Below are 21,281 nucleotides of genomic sequence, written 5' to 3'. Positions count from 1 at the left end.
ACTAAAGATGGGTGAAGGTTTACTTTGGAGGAAAGGTCTTAAAGTATACATGCTTTGAACTCCCAAAGAAATTAAAGGGAACACTTATGACATATAATGACAAAAACAGAATAAAATGAAAAGGGAACTGGTCTTCTGAAGAAAGAGAAAAATAATGACTTTAAAGGACTTTAAAATATTTAGAAATAGCAATGAGTAAAAATGACAATGCAAAAAAAAAAACCTATAATATGGAGAACAAGCTTCAGAAAAAATCACACAAGAAAAATGAGGGGAAATACACAGAGGCAAGGATTTCCAGAGAAGTAATGGACATCCAACATACATAGGGCTTCTGTTCCTGAAGACAAGAGCAGAATGAATGGAGTAATAAAAAAATCATTCAAAGATATAACTGAAATAATATTTGTGAAGTGAAGGCAGACAGGATCTAAAGAACAAAAGGAGTCACTGTTGTAGAATAAAAAGGTAAATAATGACAAACTCTGGGACATAGTGAAGTGATTGAACTTCACCATTAAAGCATCTAAAAATAAAAATGAGTCACTATCAAAGAAAGAAGTAAGAAAAAGGAGAAGAAAAACACTTTTAACTTAAGAATTATCATTAGCAGCTCTAGATTCAAGAAAAATATTACCAGTGTTTTGGAAGAAAAGAGATATGATTCTAGAATTTCATATTCAAAATTAGTATATTTAAATTTCCAGACAACATGAAATTATCTCCAAATGTACAAAGTTTGAAGAAGCATACCTTCCACTTACCCAGGCATCTGTTTTTAAAAGTCCACATATTATTATAATCCAGCCAAGTTTCAGTGTCACGAGCTTGATTTCTCAATCAAATAATCAGATGGTCACAGAGTTTGGGTGCAAAATGGAGTTGATTGTAGTAGGGTTCGACAACCCCAAAGGAAAGAGAGGATTAGACAGAGAAAGATAACTGAACATGTGCTGCAGGCAATGACAAAATCTCCGTCAATCCACTGGGTGAGCTTTGGAGATCATGAGAGCATCCCATATAGGGCCAAAATGGCCAGCCATGTGACCATCATCCCACCCTGTGAAAGGTGATGTCAAAACCTAGTTGATGTCAACTGGCTGGGTAAATTTGCTAATTAGTTGTTTAGTTCTTCTATGGTAAACAGTCTCTGGTGGATATTTATTAATATGCAATACACATATAAACTATATATCTATTGCCATAGAGAAGACATTATTTTAAGCTGCCATAAAAATTTTTAATGTAATGTTTTGGTCCACAAAATAAGCCTCAGTAAATTCCTTTGTTAGAAATAGTGCATAAAAACTGTCTGACAATGAGGTAATCAAATTAGGAGTGAAAACATACATATACAGAAACAGCACAATAATAAAAGCTGTTTACAAATTTTAAAATTCTCTTAGACAACTCTATTGCCATGATAAATCTAAACAAAAATCACTAGGGAAAAAACTATATATATAATACTTAGAAAATACTAATATTTGTGGCATCATATATGATTGCCCAGAACTGAATAGACCTACTTCTTATTCCACAGTCCTCATTTATGCCACTTGTATAAATAATAAGACACAAAATGTGCTTTGAGGTATCACTTTCAGTTAGATTATTAACTTCCTGAAGGTAGAGCTATTTCTTGTTTGACTCTTCTACAGATATGAACATAAGAAGAAACTCAGTAAACATTGAGTTGAAACAATTGTACTTGTGCAACCCACAAAATATCAGAATCTTGATATCTACACAAATAAAACTGGAATTTACAAAGATTGTAAGTTTCCAAATCATTCTAACTACAAAGGGAAAGATTCATAAATTTGCCATTGCATAATTCTCAATAATTATTTTTATAATGCTAAGATTTTCTCTGATGTTCTTAGAATATTAAAGATATTTAAATTGTTTCAAATTAATTAAGATGCAACCAAAACAGCTCTACAGTTCAAAGAATGCACAATCAAACCTCTTACACATAGCATCTCTCTAGTAAAAGAAAAAAAAAGTCTATTTTCACCCATAGCTCTTTTATAATAGTAAAAGCTAGGATTTAAAAAATGACTTTTGCCTACATCTCAAATAAAAAAACAAAAACAGAAATGTTTTCCTGATAATTGTCATTCTATTCCTTTTCTATTTTTATAATGTGCATCTATGTTGATCAAGAGCATTTTCTAATTTTGCAAATGATCAGCATGACTTAATAATAAAAACCCAAATAATTTTGAACACCTAACTGGTAATATTTTTAAATATTCCTTGGGCTGGAACAATTAGATGTTTGAATTACTTACTCTGAATGCTAATGTATGAACACTTTCCTCCTGTTCCACATTCATCTCTCTATATATAAACTATTTAAGTCACAGTATAATTATGGAATATGTTAGTAGAAGGAAGGCAAAGTGTTTTATCAATGCCTGTAAGCATCATTTACATTAGCATCTGTTACAGAATTGGTTTTAAAATTTATTTCTAAAGCCCTAAAATCTGTGGGTCACAAACATCAGTATTTTTAGACTACAGTGTCATAGGATTAAACCTATTTTTGAACCTTCCTTTGTTTCAACACACTTCTGAATGCATATAAAGATATGGATAATATAGCTTTCAGATTTCTTTAGTTCCTTTTTGCTCTGTAAATCTTTTTGTCTGTTATTTTTTCTATTTTTCTTGTTTGTTTTTCTTTTAAATATATGAAGTTAGTTCTTAGCTATATTTATGTAAAAGGCTTTTAATACTTGATACATCAATTCTCAGATGTTTGGAATAAAAATACATCTCCTAAAATATGGACATATGGAGACAGGTCTACCAGTATTGCAGTCAGACCTGTCGTTTACAAAGCAGCATGGAATACCACCAGGTTACTGCAGATCTCTGGACAAAAACCTATCAATAAGGAGCCAGCCTCATATTTAAACTCATTAAAAGTACATTGTTAATTAAAAAGAATGAATAATCTGTGATATCTTTATGCATTTCATGTCACCCTTCAAAAGTAAAAAAATGTTTTGAACCCTGGAGATTATAAGGAAATATGATAGTATTTTTTTTAATGTTTACATAGTTTTCCTGATTATTTCAATTGATATTAAATAGACCCCAACATTTCCTCCAGAATTTGAATTTTCAGAAATTTTGACCTGGCTAAGCTTCCTTCAGCACACTGGCCAGGTGACTGCAGACATATGATTTATCATTCCAGGGTCCAGTTTTCATCCAACACACTGGCAGCTGTTTAGGGTAATGATGTAACCAGAGTTGAGATTCCTGTCTTGCTTTCTTCCTCCTCTCTTCATCCCATTCCCATTGCCTTCTTTGGAGGCTGGTCAGGAAAATGAAGGAAGATGAGGGAAGGAAGAGAGGAGCCTGTGTCCAGAGTTGAGCTTTTGGTTGGTACACCCTTGAAATGTAGTTACATAAGGGAGACACTGAACAAATAAGTAAATAAATCAAGAATAATGGGTTTTGTCACTATAGGAGAAGGAAATCATATATGTGGTAAGGGGGAGGCTAGAATAAACCCTGTGATATTGTTTACAGTATCACTGTAAACAAGGGATTTTAAGATGAGTGATAGAGAGATGGAACATAGATTATATAATTTTTTTCTTTGTCCTCTGATAGGGCACAGAACAGTGACACTTCAGTCAGAATGAGCATCCTTAAAGATTATATTTACTTTGAAATCCTGAGTGCTATAAACTATAATTACGTACCATGGCCTATTTCAATCAATGCCTAGTAATTGTTGTTATGCTTCTGTAGCATTATAAATCCAGTTCAAGACATTTCTCCAAAGAAGACATACAAATAACCAATATGTATTTGAAAAATGCTTAATATCACTAAGCATCAGAGAAATGCAAATCAAAAGTACAATTAAATATCAACTTGTGCATGTCAGGATGGTTATTGCAAAAAAATAATAATTAAAGAAAAGATAACAGGTGTAGGCAATAATGTGGAGAAATCAGAGCCCTAGCACTTTGTTGGAAGGAATGCAAAATGGTTCAGTCACTATGAAAAACAATAAGGAGTTTCCTCAGAAATTTAAAATGTTACTTACTGCCTTATGATCCAGGGATCCTACTTCTGGCTATTTATCCAAAAGGCTTGAAATCACAATCTTAAAGATATATTAGCACTCCTATATTCAAGGCAGCACCATTCGCAACAGCCAAGATGTGGAAACATCCTAAATGCACATGAACAGATGAATGGATAAAGAAAACATAATGCATATATATATATATATATATATATATATATATATATATATGATGCAATAGTATTTCGCCTTTAAAAAGAAGGAAATTCTACAACATGCACAATATGGATAAATCTTGAGAACATTATGCTAAGTGAAATAAGCTATTTATACCCAATTTAAAAAAAAATACTCCATGATTTCACCTATGTGAAATATATGAAATAGTCAAATTCATAGACTCAAAGAGTACAATGGTGGCTATCATGAGGAAACATCAGACAAACTCAAAGAGGAATATTTTGTTAAAAAATCTGTAATTATTCTAGGCTTTTCAAAAATGTCAAGGTCAATAAAAATAAGGAAAGACTGGGGGACTCTTATAAATTGAAAGAGACTAAAGGGACATTTACATGCAACATATGCTCCTGAATTGGATCCTAGACTTATAAACAACATTGTTGAGATAATTGGTAGGATTTCTTGGAGTCTGGGGGTCACATGGCAATATTAGATCAAAGTTAATTTTAATAGCTGTGTATAAGAAATGCACACCAAAGTTTGGCAAAGAGTGCCGCATTAGTCTGCAATTTGTTCTTAATGATCATGTGGGAATACTATGTATTATTTTGGTAGTTTATGTGTAAATTTGAAGTTACTGGAAACTGCTTTCACATTTCTGTTGAGTTTTATGACATAATCCTGCCCAGGGTGGCATGGCTGTGTCACTTCCTACACCTGTAGATGAAGCCCATATAAAATCCAGGACTGTAAATTAATCACAATCTTCTTCTTACCCACTTTGTATTGTGGATGTTTCTAGCACATTTTTTTACCTTCTGATTTTTCTTATTAAGTTAGAAAAACAGTTGTACTTCAAATTACTAATTTTTTAGAGGAGTTCTTTTTTAGACGGAATCAAACCTGGAAATCAACCAAAATTTGCTTTCATTTTGACAAGTTATATATCATAAAAAATGTATTGGTATATCTTCTTGACTTTGGGGGAAAAAAAGAAAGAAGGGAAGGAAGGAAGGGAGGGAAGAATAGAGAAATGGAGGAGGGAGAGAGGAAAGGAAAAAAAAACAAAATTTCCTGAATAAAAAAAAAATTTCGAGAAAGATATTTTAGTTTCTCAGAGTGATATAAAATGCTGTGGAAATTGTCCCATCTTTAATCTATTCTCAGAAGTTGTACTAGTTATCAGGCTGATATCAGGCTCATGTGATTCAAACTTACCTCTTCTAAGTAATAAAGAATCTTATAATTGAAGTGTTTGTAGTATTCTCCATTAAAAAGCTAAAGAAAACATTGGTGTTATATAGTCTATTATTTAATTGTCTGGTATATAAAACTTGCCATTTTACAAAATAACAATATTTTTAAATAGTTTTGTAAAGTACAGGAAGATTATCTGATTATTTTTGTTTTAAAATCTATTTTTTAAATTATTGACATAAAGATCAGTAAATATGAGCTAAAAGAAAAGATATTTAAATTAAAACAGTCTGTCCTGATTCCCTAGAGAGTAATAAACCAGCATTTTAATTACTAACAAATTTATTCAATACAGGTGTGAACCATCAAAGTTTAGAGAACTTCTCTGCTTTAAGCAAGTACTTTGCATTTGTATGAAATTATGATGCCATCAAGTTCTAACATAGATGGCAAGCTTAGAAAACTGTCAGATGTGTACTGTAGTTACATTATTTTTTGAAGTATAAATTTGCAGAACACTAAAACTACCAATATTTGCCTATAAGACAATATATACCTCTCATAGAGATAATGAAAACATCCAAGACTTTTCCCTCCATTTCTAAGATTTACCAAAAAGTCATTCTTTGGTAAAACTAGAATGAAATGAATAGTTTCCTTACTGGAAATAGATTGTTATATAAACAGTTATTGGAACCATATAATCTGTATCTATAACCACTACTCCTGCTACTTTTCAACTTTAATGAAACTGTCTGTTCTGTATAGCTCTGTTAGTCCTCAAAATCATAAGGCAAGGCTCACAAAGACACATGGCAACTGCCAACATTATAATTACTTTTGTATTGATTTAAATCTAGCAAAATATTAAAATATTTTATCTCTGGAGAATGACTTGAAAATATGATCATGAAACTGAAAGTTAGGACAAGGGGCATTTTGTTTTAAATCTCAATTTGGGCCAAATCTCCATCTTTATTATTACAGTGAATGTTTTGAGAGTCTTTATGGGAATAAGGAGAACCAGCTTTGAAATGCTTTGAAATTTATATTTTGATTATATCTACGCTTGGTAAGATTGATGTATCTATCTGCTGTTTAGTTAGCTAGAATACCATTATAAGTAATATACACAATTTTTAAGTAATACCATTTATACTATTTATATATATGCATACCATTTGTAAAGTAATAAGTGCATTTCTCTATTGTAATGTCTTTTGGTTTTGATTGCTTAGCTCTGTAGTTCTAAAATATTCCTGTTATTTTTAAAGTATTATATAGTTTTCACCTACTTATGTTTTGCTTCATTCAGACTATGCATCTACCAATTTTGCTCTATTTTGAGATTAAATTTTTACATTGAATATATGCCTCAAAAAAAAAGATTAAATTATTCATAATTTAATGTTTACCAAAGAAAAATATTTACCACATATGAAATCTACTTATCTTGACTTTTGGAAAGTAGAATTTTCTAATTCAGGAGAAGGACTCACTATTTCAGACATTTAATCAAGAGCTGGATAAGGACAGAGTGGGTTGCTGCAGTTGCAACATATACCAGAGTCACACTATAGTGCCCTCCTGTGGAGGTTTGGTTAAAACTTCATCTTTGTGCCCATGAGAGTGATTTTCCAAACTAAGTGGCAAACTCATCACATCCAGAATTCCTGAAGTTCGGTTTACTTTGGTCATTTTTAAATTTGTGACTAGATATTAAATTGTTTTTAAAATATAAAAGCATTCCCAGTTCAGAAGATTTACAATGCAAAATATAAATTGAGGAATGTCAGTTTTTCATCTCATTTCTTAATTATTTTATTGAAATGGGCGTTTCCTGATTGTTATTTTAATAAATACTAAAAGAGGAAATAGCATAATCAAATGCTTAACTTCCTAGTTAAGTATTCATTTACCTAAATGAATTCTCTAACTTACATGTTTTTTTATGTGATGAAAACAGTTTTCTTTTTAAATACATAAAAACTATAATATTTTTAAATTACAAAAGAAAAAATGACAAAGAAGATTTTGTTTAGAATACATATATTCATTTGGGTACAGATTTTTTACAAGGACCTAACACAAGTCATTGTTTTATAGAAATATTCCACTAAATATCATATGTCCCTCCCTCTATGCTCTTTGTAAAGAAAGTAAAATACATAGAAGGGTGATCATTTAGGGATGTGTGACATTATTGTAATTGTGCATTTAAAATAACATGCACAAATAGAAATCAGAAATTTTTCCCATATAAAAAAATATGTACTTATTTATATCCATCAAAAGTTGAATGCAAAAGTTTTTTCAAACTGTTAAGCATTTTTTTCTCAGTTCAAGAATTAACTTTTTCCCAAGGATAAATTAAAGTTACTTATTAGATACATATTTTGAAATAATTTGGTTCATTTTTTCCCTCTCAACCCTAAACTTCCTTTTTTGCTTAGTTTCACAGGAATGGAAATATAAACTTTATATAGTGCGCACACACACACACACACACACACTAAGAACTCTTTATGCACATTTATAATTAAGTTTCAATATATGCAACATTCTCAGATTGGAAGATTCAGGTATTTGATACTTTCTGTTTTATTTACTCTTTTCCTAGCTCACTGCTTCACTAACCAACCTTTTCTAATTTGCTAATGCTAAAGATGCCTACCGACTACTCAAAAGTCTGTCCTCCTTCTTCCATAGGAAACTAAATAGGTGTTAGGAACCACTAGACCGGAATTAAGACTTTCTGTAAGAAGTAGAGAGGGGAAGGAAAAAGAAAATGAAAAGAGTTAAGAGAAAAGCCAGAAAGCTAGCTACAGCATTTTGTGTCAACAGAAAATACAATGGATTTTTGTCTTTTCACATAAATCTCTTTAAATCTGTCTCCTGCAAATGGAAAGGGGGAAGCACTGGTTTTTTCAAAGTTTAAATGTCTGTAATTATAGACTATTAGGTAATTGGCAATGTCCACACCTGAAGAAGTAAGCAGAGCTCTTTCTGAAGCCATAGCCATGATCAAAAGATTATGAGTAAGCACATCCAAACTACAAGTGTTGGACAGAATCTTAAAATAAAAACAAAAATAGGATGAGAAAGTGTGAAACAGGGAAAATGGCTTAATTAATGAGACCACATTAGATTAGAAGCATAATAGAGACCTAAACTAACCTAAACTTTTAGATAGAGTAAGCTTAGTACGGAGCAGCCTTGTTGGTCTTTTAGTTCCAAAGAAAATCTAGAAGAATCAGATTTTCCAAAGTCAGGAATACATTCAATTTCATCTAAAAACAAATGGGAAATGTAAGATGTCTCTGTAGATCAGTCTAAAAATCAGTAAGACAAAATTGGGGCCCAGCTAAAGAATGTCCCTCAAAGCATGCAGGATGAACTCCAAAATGCCATCTACATGACAGCATCACTTGGCTCATAGTCCAAAGGGAAGACAAAGGTTGAGAACACTCTTTCTTCAGAAAGCTTATTCAATATCAGCCAGAACTTGATCTGCTTTCTTCCTAAACTCCAAAAATGTCCGAGAGCAGTTTTCTGTCATAAAATCAGACTGAAATCACCTAAGACTAGGTTTTGTAATCTTCAAATCTTGGGTCCAAGTTTTCAACCATGATCCCCTGGGGTAGCCAGATTTAGACAGAGAGCCATAATCTGGTTCCAGGGCAGGCCTTCTTGAATAAATGAAGGCCTTGTTTTCAAGGAGTTGAGGCTATAACTGAGAAAGTTACCATTATCTACTATCAACGTACCTTTCTGAAATCTTTTTTTTTTAACCCTAAATAACATTTTCTTTCTCTCCATTCTCTGTCACATGTGTCATAGCAAAAACTACTCTGAAGGCCTGATGAAAGTTGAGGAAGAGAAGAATGAGTAACTGAGTCAGAAAATCAAAAGGAAGAAACGAAGGTTTGGAAAGGTGCTCACAGTTCTGACTCAATCTTTTCCTACAGTCCTTTCCCTTAACAGTTCTGAAATATTATGGTTCAGAAGGCCCACCAAGGGGATTCCTCTGTTGTCTTTAAATCTGACCCGAGTTACCTGGAGCACTTTGGAAAAGGAAACTATTAACACCCCCTTTGTGATTCCACTAAATAGAATAGGGCTGGGCTTCTCCAGGTTTTAAAAGCTCCAAGTGCATCTTTGATTTTGATGCACAGCTGTGGCCAAAAACTAGCAGATTAAACTTCACTGTAATGGGGTATAATTTACTGGCATAAGTCCACCTACCCATATTCTCTTCCAAAGAGATACAGTTGGTACAGTTTATTATTATACAGTTAGGAAACAACTAAAAGTGAGGTCAATACTGTATGTTAGTATTATCTTTCCATTTCCACTTTCCTTTAATAGAAGATTTCTAGCTGAGTGAATAATTAAGTGGAATAAAGACTTAATTCCTCAACCTTTCTGCAATAAGTCAGTACACTTAGTCAAAATTAAGTTTTCACTAATGTCATATGAGAAGTAAATTATGAAACTTCATGTAAGTGCTCTTTAAGGATCACACTCTTTTTTTTTTTTAACCTTTCTATTTTGTTGGCTAGAATATGAAGGGTGTTTGGGGCCATTACATAATCTTGGAAATGGAGCCAATAAAGGAGCTACAAGACAGACGGAACCTAGATCCCAAAAGACTTGGTAAAAAAGGAGAGCCACGATAAGAGCTTTGTACTATTTACTTCTGAACTGCTATGTGAAGGCAATGGAAAATTCTATCTTGTTAAAGCTGATGGATCTTTGGGTTTTCTATCACTGGTATTTTACCCAAATACACCAATGTTGCTACTTTGTATTGCTAACAAATGAAGAGTATCCATCTTTAATTTTAAAATACTTAAATTAAGACACTTTAATGATAGCTTAGAATCAAAATATTATACTTTTTCTTCTCAAAATATAATTTTTCCTACAGCAAGGGGTGCAACACAGTGGGGGAAGATTTAGCTAGCATTTATAAGATCCTGGGCTTGAAACCCAGCACCACACATAAAAATTATTTCTTTCCTATAACTCTTAACATAGAAATTATAATATATGCGATATTATATCATAAAAACTACACTTGACAATAAATGTACTAGTTTTAACCTTCTTACAAATTCTATACAGTAAAAAATACTAATTTAAGCACCAATAAATTTGAATTTCAAATACATCAACCTCGTCTGCACTAATAGTAAACTTTGGTTTATAAAAGAACAAAGACACTTACGATTTATATACTAAATGATTTATATATACATTTCTATGCCCCTAAAAACCAAACAGTATGGGGAGACTGTTTGGTTTTAGGGGCATAGAAATGTGAACTTATCTGTGGTACACATTTCTCACACTGGTGCACGCACGCACACACACACACACACATGCACGCACATTCATGTAACTCAACACCTCTTTCTTTTTAAACTTTATATGACAGCAGAATGCATTACAATTCTTACTACACATATATAGCACGATTTTTCATATCTCGGTTGTATACATAGTATACTCATGCGGCAGTCTGAACAAGTCAAAATAACACCTGGCATTTTGCCAGGGGAATGTTAGAGTTCGTAAACAAGTCTGGATGGTGCCTGGCAAAATGCCAGAGGGAGTGGTTTGAGAAGTAACAAAAGCGAGCCATTAAGTGTGGAGATTCCTTATTGGTTGACTGATGTATCTAGTTATGCTAATTAGATAAGCTGTGTGGAATGTATAAATACTGCTCCTGTCTTGCAATAAACGGCTTCCACCGGGTGATGAACAACTTGTGTACGTTGATACAGCAGGAGTGGAAGCCGTTTATTGCAGGACAGGAGCAGTATTTATACATTCCACACAGCTTATCTAATTAGCATAAACCAATAAGGAATCTCCACACTTAATGGCTCGCTTTTGTTACTTCTCAAACCACTCCCTCTGGCATTTTGCCAGGCACCATCCAGACTTGTTTACGAACTCTAACATTCCCCTGGCAAAATGCCAGGTGTTATTTTGACTTGTTTACAGACTCTAACATACTCACACCAATTGGAGACTTCATACCTGTACTTTGGATAATAATGATCATTACATTCCACCATCATTAGTAACCCCATGCCCTCTCCCTTCCCCTCCACCTCTCTGCCCTATGTAGAGTTTGTCTATTCCTCCCATGCTCCCCACTCCCTATCCCACTATGAATCAGCCTCCTTATATCAAAGAAAACATTCGGCATTTGGTTTTTTGGGATTGGCTAACTTCACTTAGCATTATCTTCTCTAACTCCATCCATTTACCTGCAAATTCCATGATTTTATTCTCTTTTATTGCTGAGTAATATTCCATTGTGTATATATGCCACATTTTTTAATCCATTCATCTATTGAAGGGCATCTGGGTTGGTTCCACAATTTAGCTATTGTGAATTGTGCTGCTATAAACATTGATGTGACTGTGTCCCTGTGGTATGCTGTTTTTAAGTCCTTTGGGTATAGACCAAGGAGAGGGTTAGCTGGGTCAAATGGTGGATCCATTCCCAATTTTCCAAGAAATCTCCATACTGCTTTCCATATTGGCTGCACCAATTTGCAGTCCCACCAGCAGTGTATAAGTGTACATTTTTCCCCACATCCTCGCCAGCACTTATTGTTGTTTGTATGCATAATAGCTGCCATTCTGACTGAAGTAAGATGAAATCTTTCAGTGGTTTTGATTTGCATTTCTCTAATTGCTAGTGATGATGAACATTTTTTTATGTATTTGTTGATTGGTTGTACAACATCTTCTACACTGGAAATCTTTCTTTACTCTTGATTCATGTTTATAATTGGCCTTGCTCTCTTGCGCAGGACAGCATTTGAATTTGGCAACATCCGCTGTTTATATGCAAGTGGACATTGCTAATTATAAATAAAGTGTGTTTTCGTTTTGTTTTGTTTTTAAATCATTGAGGTAGACCCAGAATCTTTGCTTGTAACATTTTATTAATAGTTTCAGTTGCCCTCCCAGTCTTTTTCAACAAGGGTTGTGCAGAAATCTAAGTGCTACAGAAAAAAATATCACTATTTTCTTAATTTTATCAAAGACAGGACATAATAAAAGTTAATTCATTACAAAAAGTAGATGCCTTGGGCATGAGGGTTAAATTTTCTGGGAAACTTGCTTGAGAAGTTGGGAACTGTTATCAATTGAATGTGCAATTGTATTTAGAAAATATTTTATAATTCAAACAGCCCTCAAACTGACTAGTTTTCTAACCAATTCATTCAAATTAATAATATTTGATAGACATAGATGTGTCTTTAATTCTGCAGAACTTTGAGTTCATTTAAAATTCTATCTTTGGTAAGGATTCTCATCTAAATGTTACTAACAGCAATTTAGCTTTCAGGTTTTAAGCATAATAAAAGCAGTATTTTGAGCAAAGTAACTTGGCAATGTTACATACAACATTTTGAAATGAAAGTGATTACGGACAGAAAGACTAATTAGGAAGTTAGGAAATTGAGAAATTATTAAAAAAATGCTAGGATATAGCAATGGTAATGGAAAGAAAGGCCAAGTTTAAGAAATATTAAGAAGATTTTTAACATAGAAATTGGTAAACAGTTGTATATAAAAGACTAATAAGCTTAGATGAACCAAAACTTGTACAGATTTGAACAAGAGTTCATAAAAGTGCAATTATATCATTAATGTGATTAGCAAAGCCATTTTTCTTAATAGTAAGGGTTGTGATGATGATTTTAGTGTTAAATACTTTAATATAGTATAGGAATGACAACATACAAACTTCCTACAAAGAATTGGAGAAACTGGCAAGACAACTATGTTAGAAAGGTCATCAATTGAACTGGGAGAGGAAATTCTTGTATAATAATGTATATCCAGCCCTCTGTGTGCAGGTATTCTTTCTGCTACCAATTATTATGACATTTTTACACACAGGTGCCAGGCACAAAGTCTTATTACAGTGAGAGTGTGTCCTTTGGGGTCAGGCACTGGACATGTGTAAGAAGTAGAGGAGAAACTCTGTTTGAAATGTATGGAACTAGAAGCCAGTCTATGGAAAATTCTTTTAAACATCAACTGTGTAGAAGCTATTCAAGTCTTGCCATGAGTTAAATGACATTTTAAGAACTCTAAAATATATTTTTGAAGACTTGGAATAAAAACCAAAGTGCAAATGAAATGCAAACATTTTATTCAATAAATTTAAAATATACCACTTTAACTGTAATTTGGGCAGACATTTGGAATGTTTTAGTTCAACAAGTGAGAAATTACAACTTGTGATTTGGATTTATATGTAGGGTACTGTCTTTTGTCATCTTAAAGTTGATTTATTAAAGAACTGAAAAAATAAAAACACAATGGAAGCTGAAACAGGAGCAATGCAAATGAGCAATGAAATCAATAGAAATTATTCTGACTTCAAGAAGGAAATTGCAACTTCCCAGAATCCAGATCATAACAATTAAAAGTCATAATTCAATAAGAAGAGATACTTCTTAAACAGAGGCAATGAATAGGCATCTAGATTGCTTGATAATTCAATTAATAGAAAGGAGGACATCAGACAACATAAGAAGATTTAAACTTCTTGCATTTTAATAACAACTACTAATATCAATTAAGATAACAAAATGTATAATATGCATGTACAGTGAAGGCATCAACACTTGTTGGTTAATGAGTCCTTCATTCAAGGAATAAAAAGTCTTTTAAATTGTTCTCTGCATGAGAGAAGCTGAAAATAACTTTAAATATTGCAGTTCATGGATGATGGAAACTTGATAAAGGTTTTCTCAAATTTGACAGCAATCCTAAAATGTATATGATATTACTAGTGAACATTCATGAGGCTAAATTTTCCCAAACTATCAGTAATAAAAACATTTCCATTAACCAAACTAGAAGAAAGACCAAATAACCCTCCTATTCTTTCTATGGAAAATAATATTATAATATTGTTGTATCTGAAGAGCTATTGAGTATGATATCTAAAAATAGGGTAAAATGTATTGTAGATATGGATTAAGCAGTTAACAATTTTTAAATTAAATTTTTAATGAATGTAATTTGTTGTTAATTCTTTTATTATTCTATATACTCACTTTTGTGAACTATATATTCACTTTTGTACCTAATTTTGCATCATTATTCACCTTTGGGCTTCACAAAATCCACCGGCTGCTATTGTACATGGCTCTTACTGGGGGAAGCAGGGAGACCAGATGGAAGGTGATGGATAATGTGGTCTAGGTGGCTTGGAAGAGGGTGGTGGCAGAGAAGGTAGAGAAAAGCTTCATATATGTTTTAGAGCAGATCTGCCAGGCCTTGCTGAAGAATTGAATGCAAAATGTGAAGGAAACAAATAAGTTGGTGATGACCCCAGGATTTAATTTGACAGTTGTGTGGATATTAGCACCATTACCTCTAAGACCAGGGAAGGCACAGGTTTGAAGGAAGAAGAGTTCCTTCATTTTGGACATGTTACATTTGTCATAGTTTCTCAGCTATGCTACACAGCTTTCCATGCTGCTTGTCATGCAATACCCTGAAGTCCCATCCACAGTAGATGGTTAATTCAAAGAGAACAAGAACTGACTGCTTTTTGCCCTCATGAGCATAAAGTTTCTATTCAATTAAATTTAACCTCTGTCATAACAACGATATGCAAGTTAGCTAGATTCAGATTTCTTGAATCAAACTCTTAACTATCAAATAAAGTGCCAAAATTTGGAATGAGATAGATGAGAGTTCGCACCTTAGTCCCCACCACTAACTGGGAAACTTAGAACACTAGAATAACTTCCCAGAGCCTCTTATTCCTCATCTGAAAATAAGAATGTTTTTACTCACAGGATTGTTACAAAGGAAAAATAAAACAATGCTTGCAAAACTCTTACTACAGTGTCCAGCATGCATTAGCTCCCAGTAATGATAGGATGTGCTTGCATTTGGTTGTCTTGCTAACAGAGATATACCAAAATCAGTGTACCAGAGAATGTTAAAAGAGAGAAGTTGTGTTTTCATCATAACATATTTTGAATAATTTCAGGAGAAGATAGTAGGTTTCTGAACTCTTCCAGTCCTGAAAAGGAGGAGGAGGGACTAAAAGGCACTGTGAGCAAAAATAGAATGAATTTACCCAATTCTTTACTGCACTATTTAACCTCTGCTTTCTTAATCATATGCACAGCAGGAGAAAGGATGTGCTAAAACAATTCATGTGTCATGAACAAAGCAGCCACAGATTTTAGCTCAAAAATCACACTAGGAAAACCACCAGTTGGAAGAAAGTAATAAGACCAAATTTATTTTTTTTAATTGAGTCTTGAGTTACAAGCAACCCTTTAATTACATTAATCAAGCAGGCTTCCTCTCAGCAAATGATGAGGGAAATACATTGTTCTAACTTTTGCTAAATTTGTTTTTAAAAATTGCTGAATATTATTTGGACATATGGAAAATAGACCTCTTGAATTTTTCTCTCTATTTTTTCAATGTAGCTATAGCAAAAGACAAATATGCACTTAGTTCCAGATATAAGCTACTCTATAAAACTGTAAGTCACATTTGAAATTTCAAATATTTACAACATTTCAATATTTTAAAACATTGGCACTCCTAAACTAAATTCCACTTAGTTGTTGTTGAACTTTAACCATAACATTTTCTACTATTTTTTCTGCTAACTTTTTAAAATTTTGATATATAGTCCCAATAAAATTGGTTCTACCAATTGTTTGACTGTCAATGGGCAAGCTACTTGCCCCATTTGACATGTAAAAAACATAAGTCTTATAGGAGAGTATGTAACTTGCTAAAAGGTCATGTAGTTATTAAATACCAAAGTCAGAACTAAACCTAGGCCAGTTTGACCCCAGCCCTTTACTAACACCATGTACATCTTTTGTTCTAGAATGCTCTGTCTCTCACTTTCTACAAGCTACTTCTGTCTGCCTGCCTTTGGGATTTCCTCTCCCTCCCCGACCCCATCTTCATGCTAGCTCTTTATTTATCCTCATTCAACTGAGGCACCATCTCAACTTTAAGATTTCTCTGAATATTTAATCTCTTCCCTCTCGTTAGAATGAACTGGCTGTCCTTTTTCTAAAATTCCCTACTTATACTGCTAATAATTATTTTACTCTGCAAATTTCCTAATATGCCATTCCCCACCCCCACAGACTAAACTGTGACATTTTTGAAAGGCAGGACTGTATGCTGTTTTTATTCGGATCCCCAACAATCTAAGATAGTACTTCGCTTGTAGTGCATGCTTAGAAAGGTATGCTGAAAATGGCATAAATAAAAGTTTTAAAAATATATAGCTCTTTGTTTTCTGAAAAAAATATGAAAGCTTGAAGGAATTACTGGGAGTTTAGCTTAACTTTTGAAGATAACATAACATTTATAGAGAAGGGCAAGTGGAATGTTAAAATTTAAAGCAAGTTATTTAGAATAAGTCCTGAATTGAAATGTCTAAATTATAACATCAATACAGGAGATATAAAGAACTTTAATTTATATTTCTGTCATTTCTAGTGATATTATGATAATTCAATAAAATAATTAATATTTTATAGTAAGGGCTTAAATGTATACATTAAACATTTTATATTTTCTGGCCTTTAGAATTGATTATTGCCACTTAATTTACACTTTGTCCAAGCAAGTAAAACAAACTGAGAATCTTTTTAATCAGTGTCATCAAGCAACCTGGCAACAACTCATTTGATCAAATAGTCCATAAATGAAACTGGTTTGAGACAGATGGTGTTTCTTAGATAACTAAGAACATCCTTGGTTCAAGATGAAACAGAACTAGTTCTTCAGTAGATGGCACTACTGGGTGGCATTGGCATATCAGCCTTTATTACGATAGGAGGTGCTAAAGAGCCAAAGCTACTGTACTTGGAAAGTATGCCATCAGCCCTAGTACTTACTACTGCCCCATGGCCACCATTAACCACCTCAGGCCCTATCTAAGGAAAAAATATGACACAGTAGGAATGGAATTAAATAAACCCAAAAGTTCAATAACATTGAAATAAATAGGATGAACACTTTGAAAGTGTTATGAGTTTTCAGTTCCAAATGTGCACTATATTGTGAAAACCTGTATTTTAAGTAAATCATATATTTGTTACTCTTTTCTTGGATTAGTGTCTAGTCCTTTGAAAGGGTAGCAACATTTCAGTGCTATTCCTAAGTATATATAGTCAGTAATGTTTGTTAAGAGCTTTGGGAGAAAAGGACTATATAAATGTCAGTAGTTATTAATATTTGGATTTTTATATTTAGCTATCAAATGTGTTTTCCATGATCTATCATCAGAGGTCTATTTGTAGCCTTCTAACATTTTAAGTAAAAATAACCATTGGCCAACAACAATATTTCTTCTGTTCTTTATAATCAAAGTAATATTTATTAGAAATTAACAATTATGCTCAAATTATTCAAGAGCCAAATTTATTTTGACATTTTTATATTTGAAGTCAATTATTGCAACTGATTCCTCTGGCTTTAAATAAGTATTGTGAGAAGCAGTCAGCCGAAAATAGTGTTTACCCACTTACCCTACCAGGCCCTTCCCTTTTTGCTCTTTGTTTGGCTGATCCCTAATGACACATCACTCAGATGTCAGTTAAATAAAGACAGACTAACCAACAACCCTATAACATAGCCCACTTGTAGCCATTTTTACATACTATTATAATTGTACACGTCTTTGTATTCTTTGCTTTCTCACCCAAACTGCAAGCTGTAAACCCCTGCAAGGACAGAAATCCTCTTATGATGTTTCTGGCACATGGAATGTGCCCAAATCAATTGAATTGAACCAAAATCTAAATCTCACACAAAAGAAAAAAAAAAGAGCATGTGTCTGCTACAATATATACTAGCAAAAGAGTCAGCAAATCTAGCAAAATGGTTTTTCATTTTTTTTCTTAAATGCCATTTCAACTTCCTTCCAAAGTATTTTTTAAAGGGAGTGGTGGAAGTCGGGGGCAGGGGTGACAGGATAGAACAGTTGTGTTGACCTTACAACTGATTCTTTGATATTAGAGTTCAAATACTAGTTTAGGTTAAAAACCAAGACAGTTTTTAGGGCCTCTTGTCACTAATGCATGTATCAAAGACCACACAAATTCCCATGTTGGCATTGGCTCATAAGAACAAGAATAGGTCAAAATATATTGGCAGAGCTATATAAAGGAGTCTACAAAATACAGGCCTATGCATTCTGGCTCAATCCCTGCAACATTGCCCTTCACTTTTATGAGTACTAAATTTCACTCTAGTTTTAATAATAATAACAATAAATATAATAATAAAATCTTGTTTATATAAGAGGTTCATCTTGTTAAAAATGCATTGAGACTCATGGAGCTTTATAGGACCTAATTTATGCTCTCTTTGGTGATTTAAAGGTGATAACTTCATGTGATTCATTGCCACATAATTCTGAATTTTAATAATATAATGACTCATGATTTTTACATTTCTTAGAGAACCAGCTTGCTTAAAACCATTGCAGTTGTTTTTACTGGGGTCATCTGAACTACAGTTCCCAGAATGTTCATGAAAGGGACATGCTTTATGTGTTCTGAACGGCTGTAATCTATCATGGCTGGTGCTAGGTCGACAGATTATGAGTTTACAGTGTCAGCCCAGTGAATTAAAGCTTTGTTGTAGACCAGCTTGCTATGCAATTATTTCCAGTTCATATCCTATAAATCAGCACTGGTCACATGACAATCAGAAATTTCCATCTAGCATTTTAAGCATCTATGTTTTATCTTAATTGTGCTGTATGATTCTACACCTAGAACAGTGTGACATGACTGGAACCAATAACTTAGAAAATAAATCTCACTGTCACTAGAACCTATTTAAGGAATATTCTATGTTCTCGCTTTTCTTTCTTTCTTTCTTTCTTTTCTTTTTCTTTCTTTTTTTTTTTTTTTTTTGTTGAGCTGTTTGGTATTTATGTTGAAATAATAGGAAAAGAATTTAAATAGAAACACTTCTTATGTCTTATCTCTGCAAACAAAAAAACATAATTTACAATAAATTAGCACAGCAGTTGTTAGTGTAGCTCAGCTTTATTTTGCAATTCTCACACCTAAGCTCACAAGATGACACTTTTTCTGATAAGGTAATCTTTATAAGGTAGTTCTGTAGGTGATTAAATCTGACAGATGCTAGTGAGATGGTGAAGTTCAGAGATATAATAGCAAACACTTTAAAAAAATTCTTGTTAAAATAATAAAGTTCCTCATGATATGCCAATAGAAAAATCAATCTAATAGAAGAATCATTTACAGTGTTATATTTCTGCATCTAAAACTGATGTAAAATTATTCATCAATAAGTAAATATATAAATTATAATAAAATGTAAGAGAACTGGCATTTTTTAGAATAAAGAATATTACCTTCCCAGTCATTTTTAGTATTTACACATCATTGTTGAATAGAATGAGAATAGAAAGCTTTTAATACAAATAGAAGCTAAAGAAATAGAATGTGTCTTTTCATAACATTTTGATAGTCTATCTGTTCTTCAAAACATGCCTTGAACACCAGATCCTTCAAAGGTAAAGACTTTGTCTCCTCCTGAGGCAAAGAGAATAATCAGATGGCTGATGTTTCCAGTGATACTAGCAATCTGAAATATGTTGAGACTTAATTGCAGATTGTATAATTATATTAACCCAATTAATGCTATAGCTTAGTTTTGCAATGTACCTTTATTATTTGAATGTTTTAAAATCTGGTTTCTAATTTCTAGCAGAATTTTGAGACAGTAACTCATTGTCCTTGCTTTTTCTCTTTTGCTATTTTTTTTTTTTTTTGATTACTTAAATGATGTTAGCTTTGCTAAAGTCAATTGGTATTACAATCTGTTGAAGTATTATATTACAGGAGGTGCTTTTTCTGGTTTTCTTATCTAGATATAGGTTGCCTAAAGTACAGAGTTCATTTATAAATACCAGGAAGTTCCCTGAATCGAGTAAATTAACATGCTGGGCCAGATTCACTGGCTTCATTAGCAACCCCTCATACCAGGACTGTGTTCATACAAGTGTGAAAACCCAGAATGACCCTTGAAGGGTTTCCCTGGCCTGAATAATTCCCTAATCAGGGAACAGGGAGCTACACTCATCCTGAAATTTCAGTATGCCACCATCTATTCATTTTCTATAACTTCTCCTTGCATGGACACCCTTTGGAAAGTACAGCAGGAGTATGAGAAAGTCAAGAAGCAGGATTGGACACCCAGATAAGGAGCAACCTGGGTATGAGTCATGTTGGGGAAGGTGAAGAATATACAGGGAAAATTCTAGAATTTAGTGCCTTGCACCACAAGAGAATATATAGCAGAGAAAAATAATCATAGAGTGACTTATTGACCATATGAGGCCACACAATGATTTCCCATATTTAATTATTCAATAAATATTTATTACTTTCCCACCATTTATCAGCCACCTGCTAGGCAGTAAAGTAGGAAACAAAATAGATCAAGTCACTATTCTCAGGGAGCTTTTATTCAGCATTGTTAACGACATAAATTGGTGATGATGAAATCTCAAAGAAAAAAAAAACTTCAGACTTTTAAGTTTTTTGTATATGCCAGATACTGTGTAAGTGCTTTTCACATATTAATTTAACCCTCACAAAAACCTATGAAGTGAATAGTCATTGTTGTCCTCATTTTCTAGATGTGGAAATAGTGGCCCTTGTTGTGGGACCAGGCAAAAGAGGTAACCTCAGAGAGGCGAGTTACACCTTTTACTTATAATGATGACAGTATTTTGACATAGCAGATGACAGTACTTTTGGTG

General features: G+C 33.0%; 1 protein-coding gene across 3 annotated transcripts in view; it reads left to right on the top strand.

Moving 5' to 3' along the window:
• Cabcoco1 (ciliary associated calcium binding coiled-coil 1) overlaps positions 1–21,281 on the top strand; it is a 102,641-nt gene that overhangs the window by 60,931 nt on the left and 20,429 nt on the right. Inside the window, exon 6 of one of the 3 annotated variants that reach the window (XM_046419581.2) lies at positions 9,275–10,593. The exons of the other annotated variants lie outside the window; for them this stretch is intronic. Coding sequence (XP_046275537.1) covers positions 9,275–9,289 — 15 coding nt within the window. The 3' untranslated portion in view covers positions 9,290–10,593. Of the gene's footprint in view, positions 1–9,274; positions 10,594–21,281 lie in introns of those variants that run through there. 3 annotated transcript variants of the gene reach the window in all.

The sequence above is a fragment of the Marmota monax genome, unplaced genomic scaffold, assembly GCF_021218885.2.
Source record: "Marmota monax isolate L192 unplaced genomic scaffold, Marmota_monax_Labrador192_F-V1.1 WCK01_AAM20220418_F8-fsc00019, whole genome shotgun sequence".
NCBI lineage: Eukaryota > Metazoa > Chordata > Mammalia > Rodentia > Sciuridae > Marmota > Marmota monax.
Note: the sequence above shows the minus strand (reverse complement) of the source record. Positions and strands in the feature narration are given on the sequence as shown.